At 39.2% G+C, this 21033-nt stretch overlaps 1 protein-coding gene across 1 annotated transcript in view; it reads right to left on the minus strand.

Annotated features, from left to right (window-relative positions):
- Window positions 1-11902: 11902 nt before the first annotated feature.
- KCNK2 (potassium two pore domain channel subfamily K member 2) overlaps window positions 11903-21033 on the minus strand; it is a gene marked incomplete at both ends in the record, with an annotated part of 106547 nt that continues 97416 nt past the window's right edge. Inside the window, one exon of the mRNA XM_082305446.1 lies at window positions 11903-12220. Within this exon, the coding sequence (XP_082161572.1) occupies window positions 11903-12220 (318 nt within the window). The remainder of the gene's footprint in view (window positions 12221-21033) is intronic.

Raw genomic sequence — 21033 nt, forward strand, 5'->3', positions numbered from 1 at the left:
TCAAGCCTGATCTTTTAAACTTGAGGGCTCATGAATTTGAAGGAAAATGTTCTGTAATATAATAAAATTGAGGGCTAGAAGTTATTCTAATGCATGTTAATTAACTCTGTATTTTTTTCCACCAAAAAAAAAAGCAAACCAGCAGTTGATAGGTGCTTTTACACATAGTAAGAATTCAGCTGCGTGGAGGTCACTCAAAAATGGGACAAGACAAAATGGATCAATCCCACCACATGATATTCCAAGCCTCATCTCTTGTGCTTATGTCATCTCCATGTGATTTGCAAAGCAAAATTTAGATATATTGTGCCCTTTCCTTTATGGAGCTTACATGCATAATGATTGCTTTAGAAAGTGTTCTTTCAGTGGGTTTTTTTTCCCCTTTTAGACAAGCGATACCATGACACTGTTTTCTTCTAGTGGCTTGAAGGCTGTGGCAAGATCTTCAGACAATCTGAGTAGTGACATTGCAGAAGGATGAAGATGAAGCTGAGTTCTTCCTCTTCGTCCACTTCTTTCTCCTAGCTTGATTTATTAAAAAAAACAACAACAAAAAAAATCCAGTTGTAACTTCATCTGTCAGCCTATCTGTCCTCCTACATATGGAATAAACTGAGACTGACAAAGGTGGGACAGGCACTCGCTTGGATGGAAGAAGCATCTTCAGAAGGTTTGGCTGCTCTGCAGAATGGGGAATGTCAAAGGGACCATTGAGGTAGCTCTTCCCCCACCTACATGCAGATCAGCACACACGGTGTCAAGCACACACACTAGCACTTGTTCAGAAAGCAAAATTGCTGAGCTGGCAAGTTACTGAACACCAAGAAAATCTCCCAAAAGCTTAGGTGACTTGAAGTGCCACAGTGATGTGACTGTTCTGCTTCCAGCTTGAGTCAGTGTTTGTCACTCCAATACCTAGGATGCATCTTTCCAATGAAGGGCCAGCAGAAGACGTCTGAAGGGAGCACAGGTTAGGCCAGCCATAAGCAGCTAGTTCAGAGCTAGTTCAGAGCTGTAAGATGCCCACAGCACCTTTTTCCCCTTCTGCCCTCAGCTACACTGACAGCGAGCTGACATGGCTGCAGACCCCAACAGACCTGAAAGTGACTTGATTTTGTAGCTTCAAGTGCTAAGATGAATGAACATTCAGGCATATTAGAAAGATCATTACAGTTAATTGCACTTGTATGAAGCTCCCACTCACTGCATAAATTGTGCTTTTGCAAATACTAAGACTTCTGGTTGATTTAAAGCAAACCCTTTCCTGCAATGTCCTCACTCTCCCAATTTTTTTTGAAGACAACGTTACCCTGTGGGTTACTGGAGCAGAAGCAGTTGTGATATTTACATGTGAGGTTCAATTGTACAAGCAAGTGAGAAGGAACTGCAAGAAGAGACTTTTTGTTGGTTTGGTTTTGGTTTTGTTTTTTTTTTGACCCCTATTCAGAAACTAGACAAAAGCATAATTTTAAGAACAGGGTCAAAAAAATGGTTGGAAAGGCACTTCAACAACACACTTCATCCCAATTTTAGAAGCCTAGAGAGGCACACAGCATTGAAATTATCTCTGCAAACATTATATTCCTATTTTCTTGCCCAATCCTTCAGTTCCTTTGGGTAGAAACTATCCTCTTTTACCCTACTCCAGGAGGAGACTGGAGGACAGAGATAGCCAGAGATACAGAGATAAGACTATGGCCTAATATTCTGCCCACATGGAAGGACATTCCTTTAATAGGCTTCTCATAGGAAGCAGAGTTATTTACGTCGCCTTTAGCAACCGTTTATTTGACATAAAAAACAGAAGTCTGCCTCCTGGGCCTTTGATTCTTGGTAGCAGTACTCAAAGCCAAGCTCTCCTTTTATATTTTTTCTTGAATATTTTTCATTTCGTGTACCTGCCACTGGACTCAGATTTTTCATGAATAGCACCTCTGAAGCACTCCAGCAATCTGGCTACCTCATTTATCAAAGCAGCTTCATGTCTAGTGTTTTACTGTGATTTGGCAGCATAGCTTTCGGTAAATTAATAATTGCTGTCATCTCCCATGAAAGGCAATATGGAGGTAACCATTGTTACAGCTTGAAGTGTAGGTCCAAAGTCTATTCAACTTTATGTGCTTTCCAAGAGTCTGCACTCTAAGGGTTGCCTATTTTTTAGAAAAATTGTGACATTTAATGAGTACTGCTTTACAGCCTAAGACTACGAAGTTTCAGTGAGCCAGCAGTTCTGTTCTGGGGAGAAGGCCAGACCCCAAGTGCTAGCTTTGATTTTACATGCCTGTCATTATAATGACTTGACAGATGTTTAGAGTGCTCTCAAATAAACATGACAAACAAAAATTAACATATTATCTGTGGTTCCCATACTTTTCACTACCTATTTATTTATTACACAGCCACAAATCATTCCCAGTAAACTGCATTGGTTAAGAATTAAAGTATCATCCTAATTCCACAAACACACAGCAATTTTTTAACATCCCAGTTCAAAAAGATTTCTTCTGTGCACATTTTTTCCTTTCTTCAGAATCACCCTGCACTTCACTAGATATCTGAGGTGATAAACTGACTGCCAGTGGCCAAAATAACCACAGAGTACAAATTTTTCCTGGTAGTCTACATGATTGGGGTATTCATTTCCTTGCCACAAGAAAGAAATTAGGCATTTTGGTATTCAACTCAGTGAAAAGATGCAACTGTTTGATCATATCATGAATCTGCATTACTATAATACCAACAGAACCCCACTGCACACCGCAAAGATTACCCCAGAGAGTAAAGAGATGATCCTCATCTCCAAAGGTTACAATCCCAGGACAAGAGAAAGTGCAGTGATACAGAAATATGTGGAGTATTTTAGCAAAATGGAAACAAAATGAGTGACTACAACAAATTTGCTCTGAGCACAACAGTAGCCAAGCAGTACTCCATCTTTTTATCTCAGCAAAAGAGAATTTCTTAGAGTCATTGAAGAAAAGGAGGTAAGAGAAAATACTTGCAGAAAGCTTCTCTCAGGCATGTGGGGAAGCATGTGCTGGCACTAACCTGCAGCAGTAAAAAGAAAACAAAATGCAATTCCAGAATGCTTTCTGTATTAGGTGTTCAAAACTTTTTTTTTTGCAGACACATCCTAACACGATTGTTACCTATACTAAAAAGGTTCTTGTTGGTGCTTTCTGCGTCAGCCACAAACTGGAATAGAGTACATAAACCTAACTCTCAAACTCCTCTCTAATTGTTGTACAACACGACAAATGTCAAATAAAATTTAAAAAAAGAAAAAAAAGAAAAAGAAAAAAATGGCAGCATCATAGTGGTGGGATATGGCTGGAAAATACTGAGGCAAGAACGCATTCTGCTGAACTGTTGGACTGATTTTTTTTTTAATGATTTTTCAGGCTAGTGATTTTTAGTTCTGGCTTTTATCGTCATCTGTAGGATGTCAGAAGAATATGAAGTGAGGTGTAAAGGACCTGGCTTCGGGGTACCCTGATTTGTAATGCTCTGGACTTGCATTAAGGATCACTTGCTTCAGATATAGCTCTAATACAGACTGACCATCAAAAGCTCCTGAGATAATTACTATGCGAAGAATTGCCATTGATACTTTGAATTAATTTTTACTTTATTTATTGCAGATAGGATAAGATTTAGTGGAGGCTCACAGGCAGTTTCAAACCCAAGCTATATATCTGCAGTGATGAGATAGATAGCACTTCAGTTGTCAAGCTACTTCTCTTGCACAGCTCCCAAATAGCACGTGTGGAGAAAAAAAAAACCACTTGAGAACTTGATGTAATCACCACAGCTTCCCCCAGATCCTTTCAGGTCAGTATCCCCTGTCTTTCTGTTCTTCCAACTGGCTTCAAAGATCTTTTTGCTGCAAAATTACCAAACCGACAGGCAGACAAGCTGGAAGAGATAGGAAAACAGCTTTATTTTGGTTGCGTGCAATTCCAACAGCTGTCTTAGGCACTGCAGGAAAAGGCAACCCATGGAGGTCTGCACATGATTGTGTTGTCCTCGTCGTACATCATGTCATGCCACAAGCTCCACAGCAACAAATTGTTTTCAAAATTTCTAGCATATTAATTGTGAAAACACTAATCAGAGGCTTAGTCCATCTTTACCATTTCTTATTTATTTTTTTCATAAATAACCCTTTCTACCTGCATTGGAGATTGTTTTATTAATTTCTAATAGGACCAGAAACGTGCAAACCAGAGGCATACAGCACAGAGATTTGCTTCAATGTGTTACATTTGTTATGCACAATGCCACTAAAAAAAAAAAATTAAAATGTATGAAGTCATTTAACTATAGCCTACAGACATAAACAGAAATTTTAAAAAAGAATGAAAGGAAGATACCTTGACTTATCTTTGTAGCTAGTTATGCATTTCTGCATTCTGTTTTTCTGTACGGAGTAACTGGCTTTGGATTTGTAATGAAAAGGACAAAGGGTTTATGGTATGCTCTGTAGTTAAGGGCTCTACATATTCTCCGTTGTAATCCTTTACTCTTGGAGCAGTAGGCTCTGTTAAAGGACAGTAAGTGTGGAACAGATTTATTGAGGTTAGCAGAGTTAAACTGATGTGCAAATGCAGCCCTTCTGTGCTGACAATAAAAATTAAGTTCTAAACCTGGTTTCCATGATCATCAACCAGCAGCAAGAATTTAGAGGAATTTTCTCTTTACTAATTTCCAAGGCACTGTTTTCTTGTATTTTCAGTCCATACAAGTAGAAACCACTTCTAGTGCTAATTTTGTACTAAGGTCTTGCTCATTAAAAGACAGGCCAAGCTCAAAAGCAGCATGCAGCTGCAGTGATAAAAAAAAAAAAAAAAAAAAAAAAAAAACACCTGCAGCCTCTGCACTGATCTTGATAGAGCAAATAGGAATCCATTTTTTCAAAACCCTTTCTCTACGTAAAACACTGTTTTAAGGGCTTCATATTGGAAAAAGTTAATTTCATCTAGCATTCAGCTGTGGAGTGCCTGTTCCCAAAGGCTGCTCCTGTCATACAAATGCCAGACCCATTTCTTCTTACTTCATCTGTGCAGTATGACCAAGAGAAAACGTTTCTTCCCTTTCAAGCTATCCCATCATTGTTAGTCAACCAGTACCCAGAAAGGTGCAATACATTTATAGCTGGGGCATATTCAAAGCTTGCAAAAGCATTGCAAAAGAGCAAGAGTACACTGCTATAATGCAGGCTACACTCTGACTTTCTTCTGACAGTCTCTAAGGACACTGAGAAATGAAAAGGTCTTTGCGCCTGTACCACCTCCACTTTATGAAGCGCACAATAATACATGACATGTTACTCCCACTTCCACTTTTCACAGTGAAGCCTACTTTTTTATCCTCCTTTTTGCTACAAACTGCTAAGATATTATCTATTAAAAAAGCATTCAGACTTTTGTGACTTTTCACTCTGTAGTTCAGAAGGGCCTAGACTGCGACTCTTGGGCTATTATTCAGTCCAAATGTGCAGTACAGTGCCTTTAAATCTGTAAAATTCCCTCTTCTGCTACAGAACAAGCAAAGGTGACAAATTATTCTAAATGCTCTAAAAATTACAGAGAAGTGTATGCTAAGCGTGGCTGTGCTAGTTAAAGCAGAACCTCTCTTGATCACGTTTACCGCCAGATCAAGTGGACTTGAATCAGGGATTGTCAGCTGCAGTGATGCACTCCACCTTGTGTGGGCACATCCTATATTTGCCCCTTTCAGACTATTAACTTTAATGCTCAGATATCCCTGTTGGGTTTGGCACTCAACTGTCAAGGAAATTGGTGGAAAATACAGGGAAACTTTGGACGAAACCATGATTTTGGATAAAAACTTTAGGAACAGCTTTTCATCGCTCTAGTTTAGCATGCTTGAGTGCGTGAATACTGAATACTATGATCTTTGGAGAAAATGAAAAATCCATACAAAACAGGAGCAGATTTGTGACTGGTATAAAAGTCAGAATCAACAGTATAGCAATGTATTCTCTCACATTCCCATGCAAGAATTTTTAGCAAATAGATTGAATACTTCTAGTCAACTAGCAAAGTTAAGTCTCTGCCTCCCCTGAGCCAAAAAAGACTAAAATACACTTACTGTGAAAGATGTATCTCTTCAGAAAAACTTCTCAGACCTCCCTGTTTAATTTGAGGGATCAAATTAATAGTGCAATTAAAAAAAAAAAAAAAAAAAAAAAAAGGAGCTATCACTAAACTACTACTAAAGAAGTCATTTCAGGCTGCTGTTCATCTCCTGGAGAATATTGTTATTTATTACTAATGATAAATAGTACATTCCCATCAGGATCTCAATTATATACATATTACGTGCCTTTCTCTGGAGGACAAAGATCTGACTGCGTATAACTTGTCTTGAGAATTAGCTAGAATTAAAAATTGAGTTAATAAAGTAAATCCTTCTTAAGGAGTTTCTCACCGAGGAGGTTCATTTGCCAAAGTCATACTAAAGATGTCTATATAAACACCCTTGTAACATTCCCAGAAAAAACAGTGCACCCAGAGTGTTTAATGAATACTATTATAATAATTAGTAACAGTGGAGACAGAACACAACATGTTACCCCAGTTTTATTCCTAAAAAACTAATATCAAAAGCCTAGTCAGTGTATTAATTACAAACCATAGAGAGATGAGTTGCTTTCTCTGTAATTGTCTGCCTACAGCATCTAGACTAGAAAACCAGCTAAACATCCAGAAATAACTAAAACAAATAATGAATAATATATTATTTATTGTATCACCAGTGTAGATGGACTGCTATAATTCATAAAAAGTTGTGAAGCCCATTGGTTTTCTAAGATACTGATTTTAAATTGAGCTATATTGTCAAATCACTAAATTAACATGAAACAATAGTCAATGTATCGAAGTGGGTTTTTTTAGTCAATTTAAGATTGTACAACAATGTCGATACATAGTGAAGGCACGAATATATCTGGGTCCAGAATAAAAAGCTGTATGAGCTACTCTATCAGCTGTTATGTATAAAGGGTAATAAAATGATGTTGTTCTACAATAAGTAATGTACCTGTTTATAAACTTATTTAACATACTCCTCTGAAAGTTTGTGAAAGCATGATAAGCAATGGCCTCAAATTGAAGTGTTCAAGTTTTCTAAATACAATAAACCTATTACAATCGATTCTCACACAGACTCTTTACAATTGTAACAATAATTTGGCAAAGCAGAGAATGCTCATTCAAATAAGAACTAGCATTTTTAATATCTCTGTGTAGCTTAACAGCTTTTTATTTCTAATAACAGTAAATCGGCATCTTCTCTATTTTTCCCAAGTGGAACACTTTGTTCGCAGTAAGGTTACGATGTTCATTTAAATCTGCAGGGCAACACAAACAAAAAAATCTTATTCGTGTTTCTATGACAAAATAATTACTTTAACTCTGATAAATTCTTGTAAAATGTATATTTTTCTTAATATATAAAATCCTTTCCTTTCAAACAGTGCTGCAAGGTAGGAAAGAAAAGGTAATTACCACATAACTGTATGACAGCAATTTATTAGAAATACTACTGCTGTATTTCAACACTATACACAGTTTCCCTGACAGGAAAATTTCCTTCACAGGAAATAAAATTATATACATATATAGACTTGTGAGGAGCACATAGGGTTGACTAAGTAGAGCAGCCTTCCACTTCTTCTTCCATGGGGCATGTTGTATTCCTATTTAGAGACCATCGGTGTAGGATATATATGCTGGAGGAGCAAGAACTCAAAACAAACATACAGACCAGATTTTCTCCCATCTGCTGTCCTGGTCTTACAGGTTTGCTTAGTGACCTAAGGAAGGGCCATTCCAGTTCAAGGGTGGTCTCTTTAGAGGTTTAGCACTTCTGTGGGTTTCTATCTTACCCTCCAGCTTTCATCCTGTTGTATCAAAATTTCAGGAAGAGGTGAAGAAAGGAAGGCATGGCTAGGAAGTTCATGAGATTCAGCGAGCTTCTGGGTTTGACCCTTCCAGGCTGTTCGCAGCTCAGACAGTAACACCTCCAGGCTGCCTGAATATTGAGAAAAGGACAGGTAGCCTGGAGCTACAAAACATGGAGGGGATGCCAAAGCAAGCTCTTCCCCTGGTACTCAAGCAAGAACAGGGCATGGAACAAATTCTCTGTGACTCAGTCTCCCTGCCAGTCATGCAGGGCTATCCAGAAATTGAGGCTTTGACCAACATAGACACTTTGGACAGTTTACCAGATGTAGTACCCCAGAGAATGCAGAAAAAGGCAGGATTATCATAGGCAACAGCAAACAATACGGATTTTCTCTAGCTACTTCTCTACAGATTTTGGGTCATTTTTATTGATGTAATGTTTCTCTAGCACAAGAAAAATTATTTTGTTAGGTGGCACATGTGCCTTTACAGATTCTCATGTACTAGAACTTGTATCTCATCCAAAATGTTTTGTCAGTGTCTTTTTTTTTTTTTATGGTATTTGTTTGGCAGTACAAGAGAAAACAACCCTCTAAGAAACTGAAATACCATTTTCACAAACTTGCTTAAGGAGCAAGTATCCGAACAGTCTGGAAATGTCTCCATATGAGCGTGAGAGGAAGGAGGTTACAAATGGAATTTCATTAAGTCCTAATTCATGCTTTTGTAGCTCCATATTTGAAAGGGAAGAGTGAGCCATGCAAGATTTCCAGAGGCAAGAAAGACACAGGTTTTTAATACAAAAGTCTGCTCTTACAGGAATTGGGAAAAAAAAAAAAAAAAAAAAAACAAAAAAAAAACAAACCCACACAATATAGAGTTCATCAAGTTTTATAAATTCACTTAGCTATCCACAGCATTTGTGATCTATCACGGCATGTGGAGAGGGAAAAGAGATTTTCCAATAACATTAATGGTACTAGACACATTTGGATCATGATAACTCTTATCTACTTATACCATCTGGACTGTTGCATCTTTTCTTCTTCTTCAGTTATTAAACTTACAAATAAAGGATTTTATTTGTTAATGCTTTGTTCCAAACAGGCAAATCTAGTCTAATTCATTTTGATTAGGTAGGATAATTTAGATCTGTTACAAAAGTGAAAAAAGAAACAATGTCTTTTATATATAAGTTAACAGGGTTTCTTTACCCAGAGATCATATACAAAAATCAAGGTAAATAAATGCTGAATGGATTTAACAAATTTCCATACTACTATCTCAAATGCTGTCACAGGATCTCAAAACAATATACTCTTTCCAGCAGATCCTGAGATGACCAAAAGTTTCTTTAAAATGAAAGAAACCACATAGACACTCACTTCCATAGGTTGGTAAATGGAAACAAACTGGTTAGAATGATCCAAGGGTTTAAACTAAGATATCACGTCTCTGAGCGTCAAAGACAGTAAACCTTAAACATTACCAGTCCCTTTCTCAAAATCAGATCCAGAAGGCACTGAGACACATCCCACGCAAATCAGATTGGAACGACGTAAGAAAACAGTCCTCTTCACTTACCACCACACAGTTGTGGGCTATCATTCCCTTGGCCAAGACCTAATCAAAGAGTCCATTGTAAAATATTCACTGAAGAAATGGCTGCTCTGGTGTGAAAAGGCTACTGCCCTTAGAGCTGCTTGTTCACACACTTCTGCAGAAGGTTACCACCAGCACAGGAGAACTGGCAGGACAGCAGGTCAGAGCTCCCCGCACCTCCCTCCGTGCAAAGACAGAGCAACTACCATCAGCTCTTGTAGCACACGACAGAAGAAACTCCAGCCTGCCAAGTTTTTGAAACAAAATAGCAAGAAACACAACTTAAGGTACAGTAACCAAAGAACATTATTTTTAATATCAAGAAAAAAAAAATAATTTCCATGCTGGGTGAGTCAAGCCTTTATTGCTAAACCAGCTTAAATTAAAGCAGGTGGCAAACTGCTATACTCTGTAACCAATGAAAGCACAAAAATCAGTTTCACAAATTATTTCTTAGCATTCCAGTTGTAGCAAGCAGGAGATTCAGAAAAATTTATTTTAATTAAAAACTTTATTTTTCATTACAGTTCACAGTTTATACATGGCAAGACGAACCCTCGCCATGTGGACATTCAGAACACTGTGCTGGGGAGACAAGGGTCTTTGTTATAAGAGCATTGCTCGGTGCTGTGTCATGGAACTTCCTTAGTTTTAAAAGCGTACTCTCTGTAAATGTTAATTGACTGATATTTACACTGAATTGACTGAATTTACATATTAACTTATATTTATTAGAAAACAAGCTAAGCATCCAAAAAACATTAACATTCATATCTTGCATGTTATCTAATGGTCAGAGATGCTGTAAGATTTGCCACTTGAATCATGCCCAATCAGCAAAGTCCCATTCTTTTTTAATTTACACAGAGCCTAAATTATTCTTTAAGGCCTGTTCTATTCATTTTATGTACAGCCAGGTTACAGTAGACTAACATAAGAGAAAAATGCAAAATTATCCATTCCATCCTGCATTTCTTCTGAATCTCATGTACACCTATAAGCAAAACAGAAGATACAAAATTAATGTGTTTTCTTAAAACCAATAAAGAAAACCCATAGTCTGGTTCAGATCTGCTTCTCATCAGCCTATCCTGTCTGAACAATCATCGGTATTCAGATTGTGCTATTTATCAGCTCTTCTTCATGCCTGCACTTATATTCAGAGCCATCTCTATTTGAAATGTAGAAAGTCACAGTGATACCAGTTTCAATTGCATTCCCACGTTAGTCACAGCTCCGGCACAGGCAGCCACTGTACAGCGTGACATTCAGGAAAGCACTCCAGCAGGATTCCTGGGTAAAATATCATATGGCGTCTGGTGTGACTTGATTTAAAGAGGAAGTTAAGAATCCTTTTCATAGAGCAAATATCTGGCAGAAGATTTATGCTTATTAAAAATCGCTGTATTTTTCTGCATTGTTTTCTGGGTGTGGTTATTAGAATACAGCAATTAAAAGCCTCTCCTGCCTCTCCTCGAAATAGTAATTTTTATTTGCTCTTGTCATCTACCAAATAATTTAGTGATAGATAAGCTGCAGATTTTTTGGTACATCTGACGCAGAGGAAAAAACAACTGCTGAACACTGCTTGAAAAAATAAGACCCGAAGATGGTCTGCAAATTCTACAAGTCAGTGTGAACAAGTATCAGCTGGACCTGAGTAAAACAAAATGCTTCTGGGGGACATGTTTGCAACTTTTGAAACTGCAGTGCCTTTAAATTTAGCGCTAAGAACATCATTTGATGATTGTTGAGTTTTGGCATTCATTCATGCTGGTTGGTATCTTCACAACAGACACCTTTAAAAAACACCATCGTTTCAAGAATGAAAGCTCAAATGAAATACACTTCTCATGCAAAAAAACGAACAAACAAAAAACCATACAGGAACTGTAGAGGTTCTGGTTCTTCAAAAGATAAGGCACTGACAAAAATTTCTTAGGTAAAAGGCTGCATAAGAACTTCTTGCCATTTACAAATGTGTTGTAGTCCAGAAATGGTCCATTCCTAGGCTCAGTAAGGTAGACCCTGAAATTTTTAAGGACTGATCCCTCAAAGCTACATTGTTACCATAAACAAGTGTGATTCATTCTTGAGGCCATATGGCACATTAGGAGAAGTGAAAAACAGTCTGGGCAGATAAAGGCAGAAGACGTTGCTTGTTCCAGCATCTTTCGATAACAGAAGTGCCATTCATCTTTGTGTCTTTGAAGAGATGCGATGGTAACTCTGGACTGTAGTTTCTGTGGAACTCATGCACACATATAAAATGCTATTAGCATTGATCATCGACAGGGTGGAGGAAAAAAAAAAGGTATATGGCTAGTCTAAGCCAAGAGCTTCTCAAGGACTGGGATCCAAAGTCACAGCTACTTAATGTTTTCAATAACGGCTATCTCTTCTGCTGCACAGTGCGGCGTCAAACCATTCATGTAAATGCTGTCCGTCTTTGTTAGAGCTGGCAAGATGTCCTTCTCACTGGTGAGATGGTTGACTGACAGGGTTCTCTTGCAGGGAGTCAGGTCTTGATTGTGGCTGACGGCGAGTTCTGCAGAGAGCTTCCTTTTGATAGAGGTAGCCCGCTGAAACTTGTCATAGATCTCCACGCTCAAGCGCCTTCGAGTTTCTTTGAACTCTGCGGTGACATTGGCTGTCCACTCTGCAGCATGGGCTCTGAATTCCCCTACCTGCAGCCAAAATGAGGAAAAAAAGGCAGCATTATGGGGCTGAGGACTTTAGACACTGTTTAGGCTCAAGAGCCTAGTGAGAAAGCAATGCGGCTTTGAGCTGGCAAAGAGCTGCTGCTTGGCACAGATTTCTCATGCTGCAGACTCACTCTTTTATTGATGGCAACTAAACAAGAAGAAATGTTGCACTAGGTAAGAGTTAACAATGATTCTAAAACCACAATAAAATCTTTTTTGCTCAATTTTCTTTAATTTTAGGCAGTCAACTATGTGGGGAAGGTGCAGAGCCCTGACAGCTGCATAGTACCCAGCTGGTCAGGGGATGCTGAAATCCCAGCAATCCAGGCTGTGTTGTGTATTGTTACTAGGGTGCAGGGTTATTTATGAGCACTTTTACTGTCTCTGGAAAGATCCCTGGGAGACTTGGCAAAGAATTTGCTAAATTTAGACAGAAAAGCTTTTTTAAGGGAAAACGTCAGCTGCTTGTATTCTCTCTTTTTTGTGCTTGCTCCAACATAGCACCAATACAGCAGCAGTTTCAGTCATGTCAGCAACATGTCTGCTTACCACCCTGACTCCACCAAAGTGACATACTAAAAGGCAGCACGAAGACAACTGCAGAGTGGGACTCCGGGAGCTGTTACCGCTCACACCCAAAGGAAAGGCAGCCTGCCAGTCGCCGCGTGCAGCTGCTGTACAACTACCATACAGCTGGAGGGGGGTATTTCCCCTGCTATGCCCAGATCTCCAGTCAGGCTGGCTGCAAGGTCCTAGTTTGTACCATCACCACCATCTCACGAACGTATGTATATCCCCTGCTGCCCGCTCAGTTCCTGTGCTCTAACTCTATAGGTCTTTATATTGACAGCCTTGGCGAAGGCTCATCCACTTTCAATATAAACTAACATAATTTTTACCCCTTAAGATTTCTTTCCACCATTTCAGTGTTTCAGTACTAGGAAAGCTGGAGCATCCCATGAGCCCAAGATCTGAGGGTAGGGCTGACGAGGGGGGAGGAAGGCAGCTGCTGGCACAGAATCCCATTATCCTTATTTTTCCTGAGATATGGCATGAGGTAGACTGAGCAGCTCACACAGGTAATAGCCTGAGGTGAACTATGGCCTTGTAATTTATATGCTATTTATATTTTTGCTCTTGTATTTCAACCAAACCACTGTTACAATATTAAATAAGTTATATAGGTAATTAAAGAAGGCACCTTTTGAGGAGATTATCTCATTATAACTGCAAAGGAAATAGATTGTTTCTCTTTAAATCTTTGCTTTGTGGGCAGTTTAATAGTTGGAAGATACAGCACAGGGAAGATAGACTGCTGATAAATATAACTCCAAAGCAAAGCATTTCAGAAGAATTAACCCACTTAAATAAATTAGTCTAATTGGTACTGCTCAGTCCTGAATTTCAATCATTGGCAAGCAAGCTCAAACTTCGTGAGCATAGAAATAAAAAAAATAAAAAAAAAAAAAGAGAAATATGGGGGGTAAACCATCAGAGAAAAGTGGCCACAGGCTTATTCATGCTTTGCAGTGCAGCAGAAAACAGGAATATAATGAAGGTAAAAAATAAACAGCTCACCCAGGAGTGACAGGCTTTCAGGAAAACTTTCCCCCTCCAGAAACAAAACAAAAAGATCTCTTTACCCAGGGGTCATTTTATTACATTTGTCTCAGCTTCAGTGAATCACACAGATGACTAATGTGGACCCATTATGTATATTTTCTAAAACAAGGATTATTATCTGTAATACACAGAGGACTCGCCCAGCTGAATGATTATTAGTATTTAAATTGTGCAATTAGGATCAGACATACTGCACTTTAGATCTGAAAATAATGAAATCTGTAATGCTGAAACATTTCAGCTGCTACAATATTTATATTTGTAGTAAACAAGTAATAAAAATATGATAAGCAGTATCAGTGCACACCCTGGGGCAGCTTTGTCCTCTGAAGTTTTACTAACGGCAGGCCACTCAGATTCTGGAGCATGCTTCTGTCCAGGGGAGCAAAGAGCCAGTATATAGGTTCCTATTTTACCCTACACATTTGTACCCCTCACCAGCTGCGTAAGCATTCGCCAGACCAGTTATTTTGCTCAGGTGCACATCTCTGGCATTGCATGTGGTCACATTTAAGGGATGTTATCAGACTGGTAGCTTTAAAATTGTGTCTTGGCAACCTACTGGAAGCTACAAGCACCTTGAACTCTCTCCCCATATGCTTTTTAACCTTCCTTTTACTAGCAGTTTCAGTTCCCACTTCTCATGTTTTCCCAGAAAAACAAAACAAAACAAAAAGAAAACAGCTGGCCACACTTCTGATGAAAGCAAGTCTACATAACCCCTAGGATAGGCTCAGAATTCCCTCGCCTGCCCATCTCACTGCATGCTGGTGATAGACCTGTCTTGCACAGGGCAAGCTGCTATGTTTTAACTCTTCTGCATGTAAGTTATTCAGGAGGATTTTAAAACTGTAGCTGTTAGGCTATCCGATTACTAAATTCTAATTAAATTTCTTTTGGGAAGCAAGTTTATGCAGCCAGCTGAAGAACATCATTAAATATGCCTTTGGAGATGGGCTCATGTTCCGATTAAGGTGATGTGGAACATGAACATGGTGGACTCAATCCTATCTTCCCATAGACCAGAGCTATGATGCTGCTTGGCACAATTTCAGTTCTATATTAAAATCATAGAAAAAAATGGAAAAATGTGGTGCTATTGCTAAGCAGGATTGAAATGCATTAGTAGTAAAACAGAGGTAATTGGCACAGCATGAGAAACTATAGTTCAGTGCTGTGTGAACTATGTGTGCCCCAAATTACTACTTTCAGCCCCTAGCTTTTGTGTGAACTGAAACACACTCAAAAATGTTATCTCTTCAGAATAAAATTCTTAATTCCATAGCACTTATGGACTCAAGCACAAAAGGTTATAGGAAAATAAGTGTGCCGTTTTTAACTGCCAGTGTACACAAGCAACATGCTCTTATAATTTCATCCCTCCTTTATCCTTAATGACATTTCTGTATATGTTCAGGTTCTTTCTGTCCTTAAGGTATGACATTTTATCATACTGCATTACAGCTCCTCTTCATCTGGGGGCTGACAGCCACAAAATGTCTTATGCAAAATGATTGAAATGCCAGTTGCCTATGCTGCTCAGAAAAAAATCTTCACATACTATTGTAACAAGTGTTTACTTTTCTCCAATTCTCCTGCCTCATTACAGCACACAGCTCTGTAGACTCTGCAGCTGTCATAGTTGGGGGCAATGTGACATAAGGATGAGGCCTCTTAGTCACAGAAATTATTGACAACTAAGTACTTTACATAAGGCTGAATGACACAAAATATTTCAAAAGTAATAGGAAAAACATGTCACAGTGATAGCACCTGACTCAGCCATACAATAAGCAGCACTAATCTGGTGATGCTGCTCACTCCTAGCCTTTGGGGAATAGAGATGCCACCAGTAATAGGGACACAGTCCCTAGCCCAGCTCCAGGATGTACTTCCTCCACATCAAAATCCAAATTAGACTGCAATGTTAGACATAGTTCACAAGGAGTATCAACTCTAACCTATTAGCATTATACTTTGAACATCAACAGCTAGTAACTTTATTAAGTATTTATGAAGCAATACCCTACTGCCTTGAGTCCAGGGAAGACAGGTCTCGATGACAAATTCTCAGGAAATATGGTAATGGTAACAACTAAATATTCCACACAGCACACTTCACAAAAAACTAGATCACAGAATCATGGAATGCTTTGGGATGGAAGGGACCTTTAAAGGCCATCTAGTCCATCCCCCCTGCAACTGGTAGGGACATCTTCAACCAGATCAGGTTGCTCAGAGCCCCATCCAGCCTGGCCTTGAATGTTTCCAGGGATGGGGCATCTACCACCTCTCTGGGCAACCTGCGCCAGTGTTTCACTACCCTCATTGTGAAAAATTTCTTCCTTATATCCAGTCTGAATCTACCCTCTTTTAGTTTAAAACCATTACCCCTTGTCCTATTGCTACTGGCCCTGCTAAAAAGTCTGTCTCCATTTTTCTTATAAGCCCCCTTTAAGTACTGGAAGGCTGCAGTAAGGTCACCCCGCAGCCTTCTCTTCTCCAGGCTGAACAACCCCAGCTCTTTCAGCCTTTCCTCATAAGGGAGGTGCTCCATCCCTCTGATCATTTTTGTGGCCCTCCTCTGGACCTGCTCCAACAGGTCCATGTCCTTCTTGTACTGAGGACCCCAGAGCTAGACACAGTACTCCAGGTGGGGTCTCACCAGAGCAGAGTAGAGGGACAGAATCACCTCCCTCGACCTGCTGGCCACGCTTCTTTTGATGCAGCCCAGGATACGGTTGGCTTTCTGGGCTGCGAGAGCACATTGCCCGCTCATGTCCAGCTTTTTGTCTATCAATATCCCCAAGTCCTTCTCCTCAGGGCTGCTCTCAATCCCTTCATCCCCCTGCCTGTACTGATACCAGGGATTGTCCTGACCCAGGTGCAGGACCTTGCACTTGTCCTTGTTGAACCTCATGAGGTTCACACAGGCCCATTTCTCTAGCTTGTCCAGGTCTCTCTGGATGGCATCCCATCTCTGAGGCGTGTCAGCTGCACCGCTCAGCTTGGTGTCATCTGCAAATTTGCTGAGGGTACACTCGATCCTGCTGTCTTATGTCATTGATGAAGATATTGGATAGCATTGGCCCCAGTACGGACCCCTAAGGGACACCACTTGTCACTGATCTCCATCTGGACATCGAGCCATTGACCACTACCCTCTGGATGCTCCCATCCACCCAGTTTGCTATCCAAATACTTTGATACTTTTCTATCAAATAAACAGACAATTCTTTGTCCAGCACAGGCTGCCTGGCCTCCAGCTACCACTGCAGATGGGCCTGGATATCCCATACATTCTGCATCATATCTGACAGCCCCATGGGGTTGTCTCAAATACCATGGATCATCTCTAGTAGCATCTCTAAATGTCTATGTTAAGGTGTCTCTGGCTACCTGTGGTGGAAATGTCACATTTACTCTATTAGGATGTAATGAGGAATAGTCTCTGAACAATTTTGAAGTGTGTCTACTCATTCTTGTTAAAGTAATTTTTGATTTTTTGGGGGGGTTTGTCTGCTTGTTTTTAACTATACATCAGAAAAATACAGCACGAACTTCCTGAATGACCAAACAGTTCCCACACTGTGCATATATGTTTTCACCAATATCACTTAAAGACAGACATACTGAATTTGACAGGACTAGGAAAAATCATGGACATTAAGCAACCATTCCTTCACCTATTCCTGCCAAAACCCATCTAAATTAATAATCACCTAAAACTGGCTCTCAGCCAATATCACTGGTGAGACCAAAACTATTCATTTTCATCACCACCATGTTTTAGCTTTCTCACTGTCTAGCTGAGCTCTGCACTTGGATAGAGACCAACAGCATAACCCAGAATGTATGTCCAAGGGGACGCTACTGTTAAAAGAAAAAAAAAAAAAAAGATACTGAAGCACCTGCTTCATTCTTCAGTACATTTACTTTAATTCCTTATACTTGTCAGGAGTTTGGGACTCTTTCTGGCCACTCTGCTCACAACAGATATCCAAATAATTATACAAACAAAACTGCCTGCCATGCAGGAAGACCACTCATCCTATTAAGTGTGGTCTGGACAGCACAAGCCATGTAGCCATAACCTTTACATGAGTAATCTGTACTTTGAATTAAGCTACATCTGTGGTCTAACAGAAAAAAAAAAAAAAAACAAAACACACAAGCCTAATTAAGGACATCCTTAAATAGACCAAAATGAATACACACTTGTCTAACTTAACTTTGCCTTAGTTTTGCTCCTGTCTCTCAGGGATATTTTTGAAAAGCCCCAACATTACAGTATAACCAGTTAATCTACTTCCACTTAGAGTGGGAAGACAGACATCCTGCTCGGATGGAACTCAGATACATGACATGAAAGTTATGATATACTTGGGAGGAGCTAAACCACTAAGTACCAAATAAGAAAAAAATTAACATTATATATGCTATGCAAGAAAATGAAAATATTTATTTCTAAATAATGGGTGTAGCTTATTCTTTCATAACTGTACTTTATGCTGTTTCTTTTGGCATATAGGGCTCATACATTTTATGATGGCTGTGTTTGTACAAGCCAAAAAAATGAATTAAAGAGCAAGTAGATAAGCTGGAGAGAGCCATCTGACTGCATCTTAGGAAAAAAAAGTGTGGCCGCCTTTGCAGATATTCTTCATGCTCTAGATGTTCCTCAGTATATAATTTCTAACATTTATCGCTAATACACTCTCCAAAATTTTGCAGCTTCATTTTTCTTCTCCAATGTACTTTCTGTTACTTAAAAATAACACATCCAATTATCCTCTCCATGATACGCTACTCAGAGACAAAACTAGAAAGAGCATGTACCTGTCACATTATCCAAGGCAGCAGAGTGGAGTACATAACATTTTATCTTAGCTTTCAAGAAACTCACCCAGCATTCACAGAAATTGTTCTCAAAGTCCCATTTAAAAATCAAAATTAAAAACATGTAGGTACAGAGAGAGTTGATGGGTTTAACGATGCAGCTGCTGGGTGAGTTGATTCCCTGCGTGGGTAGGAGGGTTTGTCTATCTGCCATCTCACTTTCCTGCAGTTCTGGGCAAGCATACACCACCTCTTCCCACCTGAGCTACTGCTGGCCGCAAATTTATGTTCACTACATCAGTTGTCTATAAGCTAGAGAAGACTGGAGTGCATAAGAGAAAAAGACAAGTTTCACAGACATTTTTATTGAAGCCTGTGCATTTCCTGTATGTTAAGGGAATCTCATTTATAGTCCAACTAAATAAATTTGCATCCCAATTATCTGGCTTTTAGTATTTCTCTAATGATAGCATTATTAATAAGCACCCAAACTCCATTGCACTGTAATCTGTGGACAGTTATTTAGAGAAGACTCTGCTCTACTTGTCTTTAAAGGTAAAGGAAAACAGTAACAAAATGCAACATAGAAATACCACAGGCACTAATGAGATACCCATGCTGAACTTTCCCAGGTGTTTAACTACTATCTTCTATTCCTTCATTCTGTCAGGACCTCAGCTCTGCAGCAGAGAACTCTTCTATACCAGGTCTTGAAGCTACCAGACTTTAATTTCAAAGTGCAAAGAATGGCACAAATGAAGTAGTAAGGTATCTCTTTTCTGGTATAAATGTCCCTCTGTTTTTTGGTTCCCCTGACTGGTATAAATGTCCCTCTGTTTTTTGGGCAAATATTAGAGGGGAAAAAATTCTATTTTGTGAAATTGCCATCTTCTGGAGTAACATTTAAATTACATAGATGGTTGTGTTTTTGTAGCCATGGTGGTCAGAAATGTTTTGGGAACAATACTCTCCCACTGGAAATTGGATTATTCAGTCCTGTAATAAATAACGTTTGTGAGTTCATTCTGGTGAGCAATGATTGTTTGGTTTCACCCACATAACTTCCATGAGCACATCTGATGCCTTGGATGAAATAAACCACATTCTCCAATGGGAATGCAGAGAGCCCATGAATTTTGATTATTTTTTGTGGAGGAACATCTAGGGTGGCAGCTGTGGGAATATGTTTTGTAGAGATGTGACAGATGGCAGATGCAGAAATGGCCCTTTTGCTCTATCATGGTCTGATTCAACAAAATAAAAACAGGTAGCCTACAAAATAAAAAAAAAATCATGTCTACAAAACCAGAACCAGATATACTAGCAGTCACCACACTTATTTTGGTTTACCACTTTTTTTTTTCCAGAAATATGAACACTCCTATGTCAGGTACCTCCTCAGAATTATTATTGAATATTGCCCATCAGACCTGTCTTTGCATAGAACTGCATGTGTTTGTCTCTCAATACTGTACACAAGTTATAGGCCTGATTATCTCAGTTCCTAACATTCTGCTTTATTAACAACTTCCAAAGATAAAAAAAAGATGCTGACATTTTCCTATCAAAAATCAGCTGTTCTATTTAGTTGTTTCTTTTACCTCCGAGAGCCATCCAATCCCTCTTTCAACATTGATGAGAGAGAATGGCATCCACCTGTATTAACCACAAGAAACTATTTAGGTTTACATAAAGCTCTACCAGCTGAGCCGAAGGTGATTCAGGAGAACAGCATGTATTCTGTCTGCACTACACAGCCAATGACTTTGCTGCAGCCAGAAATAGCAAACATTTTAAGAATTATACTAGAAGCATAATGAAACCCAAGCCACAGGCAGTTGAAAGACTGTCTCAACTTTCTCCCACAGGAAAGAGACAACTGTTTCATAAACTCATTGGACTTTTTGAGCTTAAAAAGATATGCTAAAGAAAACATCAAAGAAGGACTTTTAATTTTGACTTGGTACTGAGTAAGGAATGGCTATTGTAACTACATGGTCAAGTCCCAGTAAAAACTGTTTATTTCTTAACTTTCTAATGTCAGTATCTGAAGTGATATTTGTGTGAAATATTAAAGCTCCACTTTGGTTGTTCAACACTAGTATTACAACTTCACTCATCCCTTGTAAAGGAAAGTATTCCATACTTTCCATATTTCCATACTTCAGTCCCTTTTATCCATGACTGCAAAGCAGTTTCCTCACTGTCAACACAACTTCTTGAAGATGCAAGGGTATTCTGCCGAACTGGCTTTGTGTGGGGACTTGTCCACAAGACAGTGATCAAATGCATACACACTCAGTATTACTAACATGCTTTGGCGTCTTTTCCTA

The sequence above is a fragment of the Platalea leucorodia genome (genome assembly GCF_965183815.1).
Source record: "Platalea leucorodia genome assembly, chromosome: 3".
NCBI lineage: Eukaryota > Metazoa > Chordata > Aves > Pelecaniformes > Threskiornithidae > Platalea > Platalea leucorodia.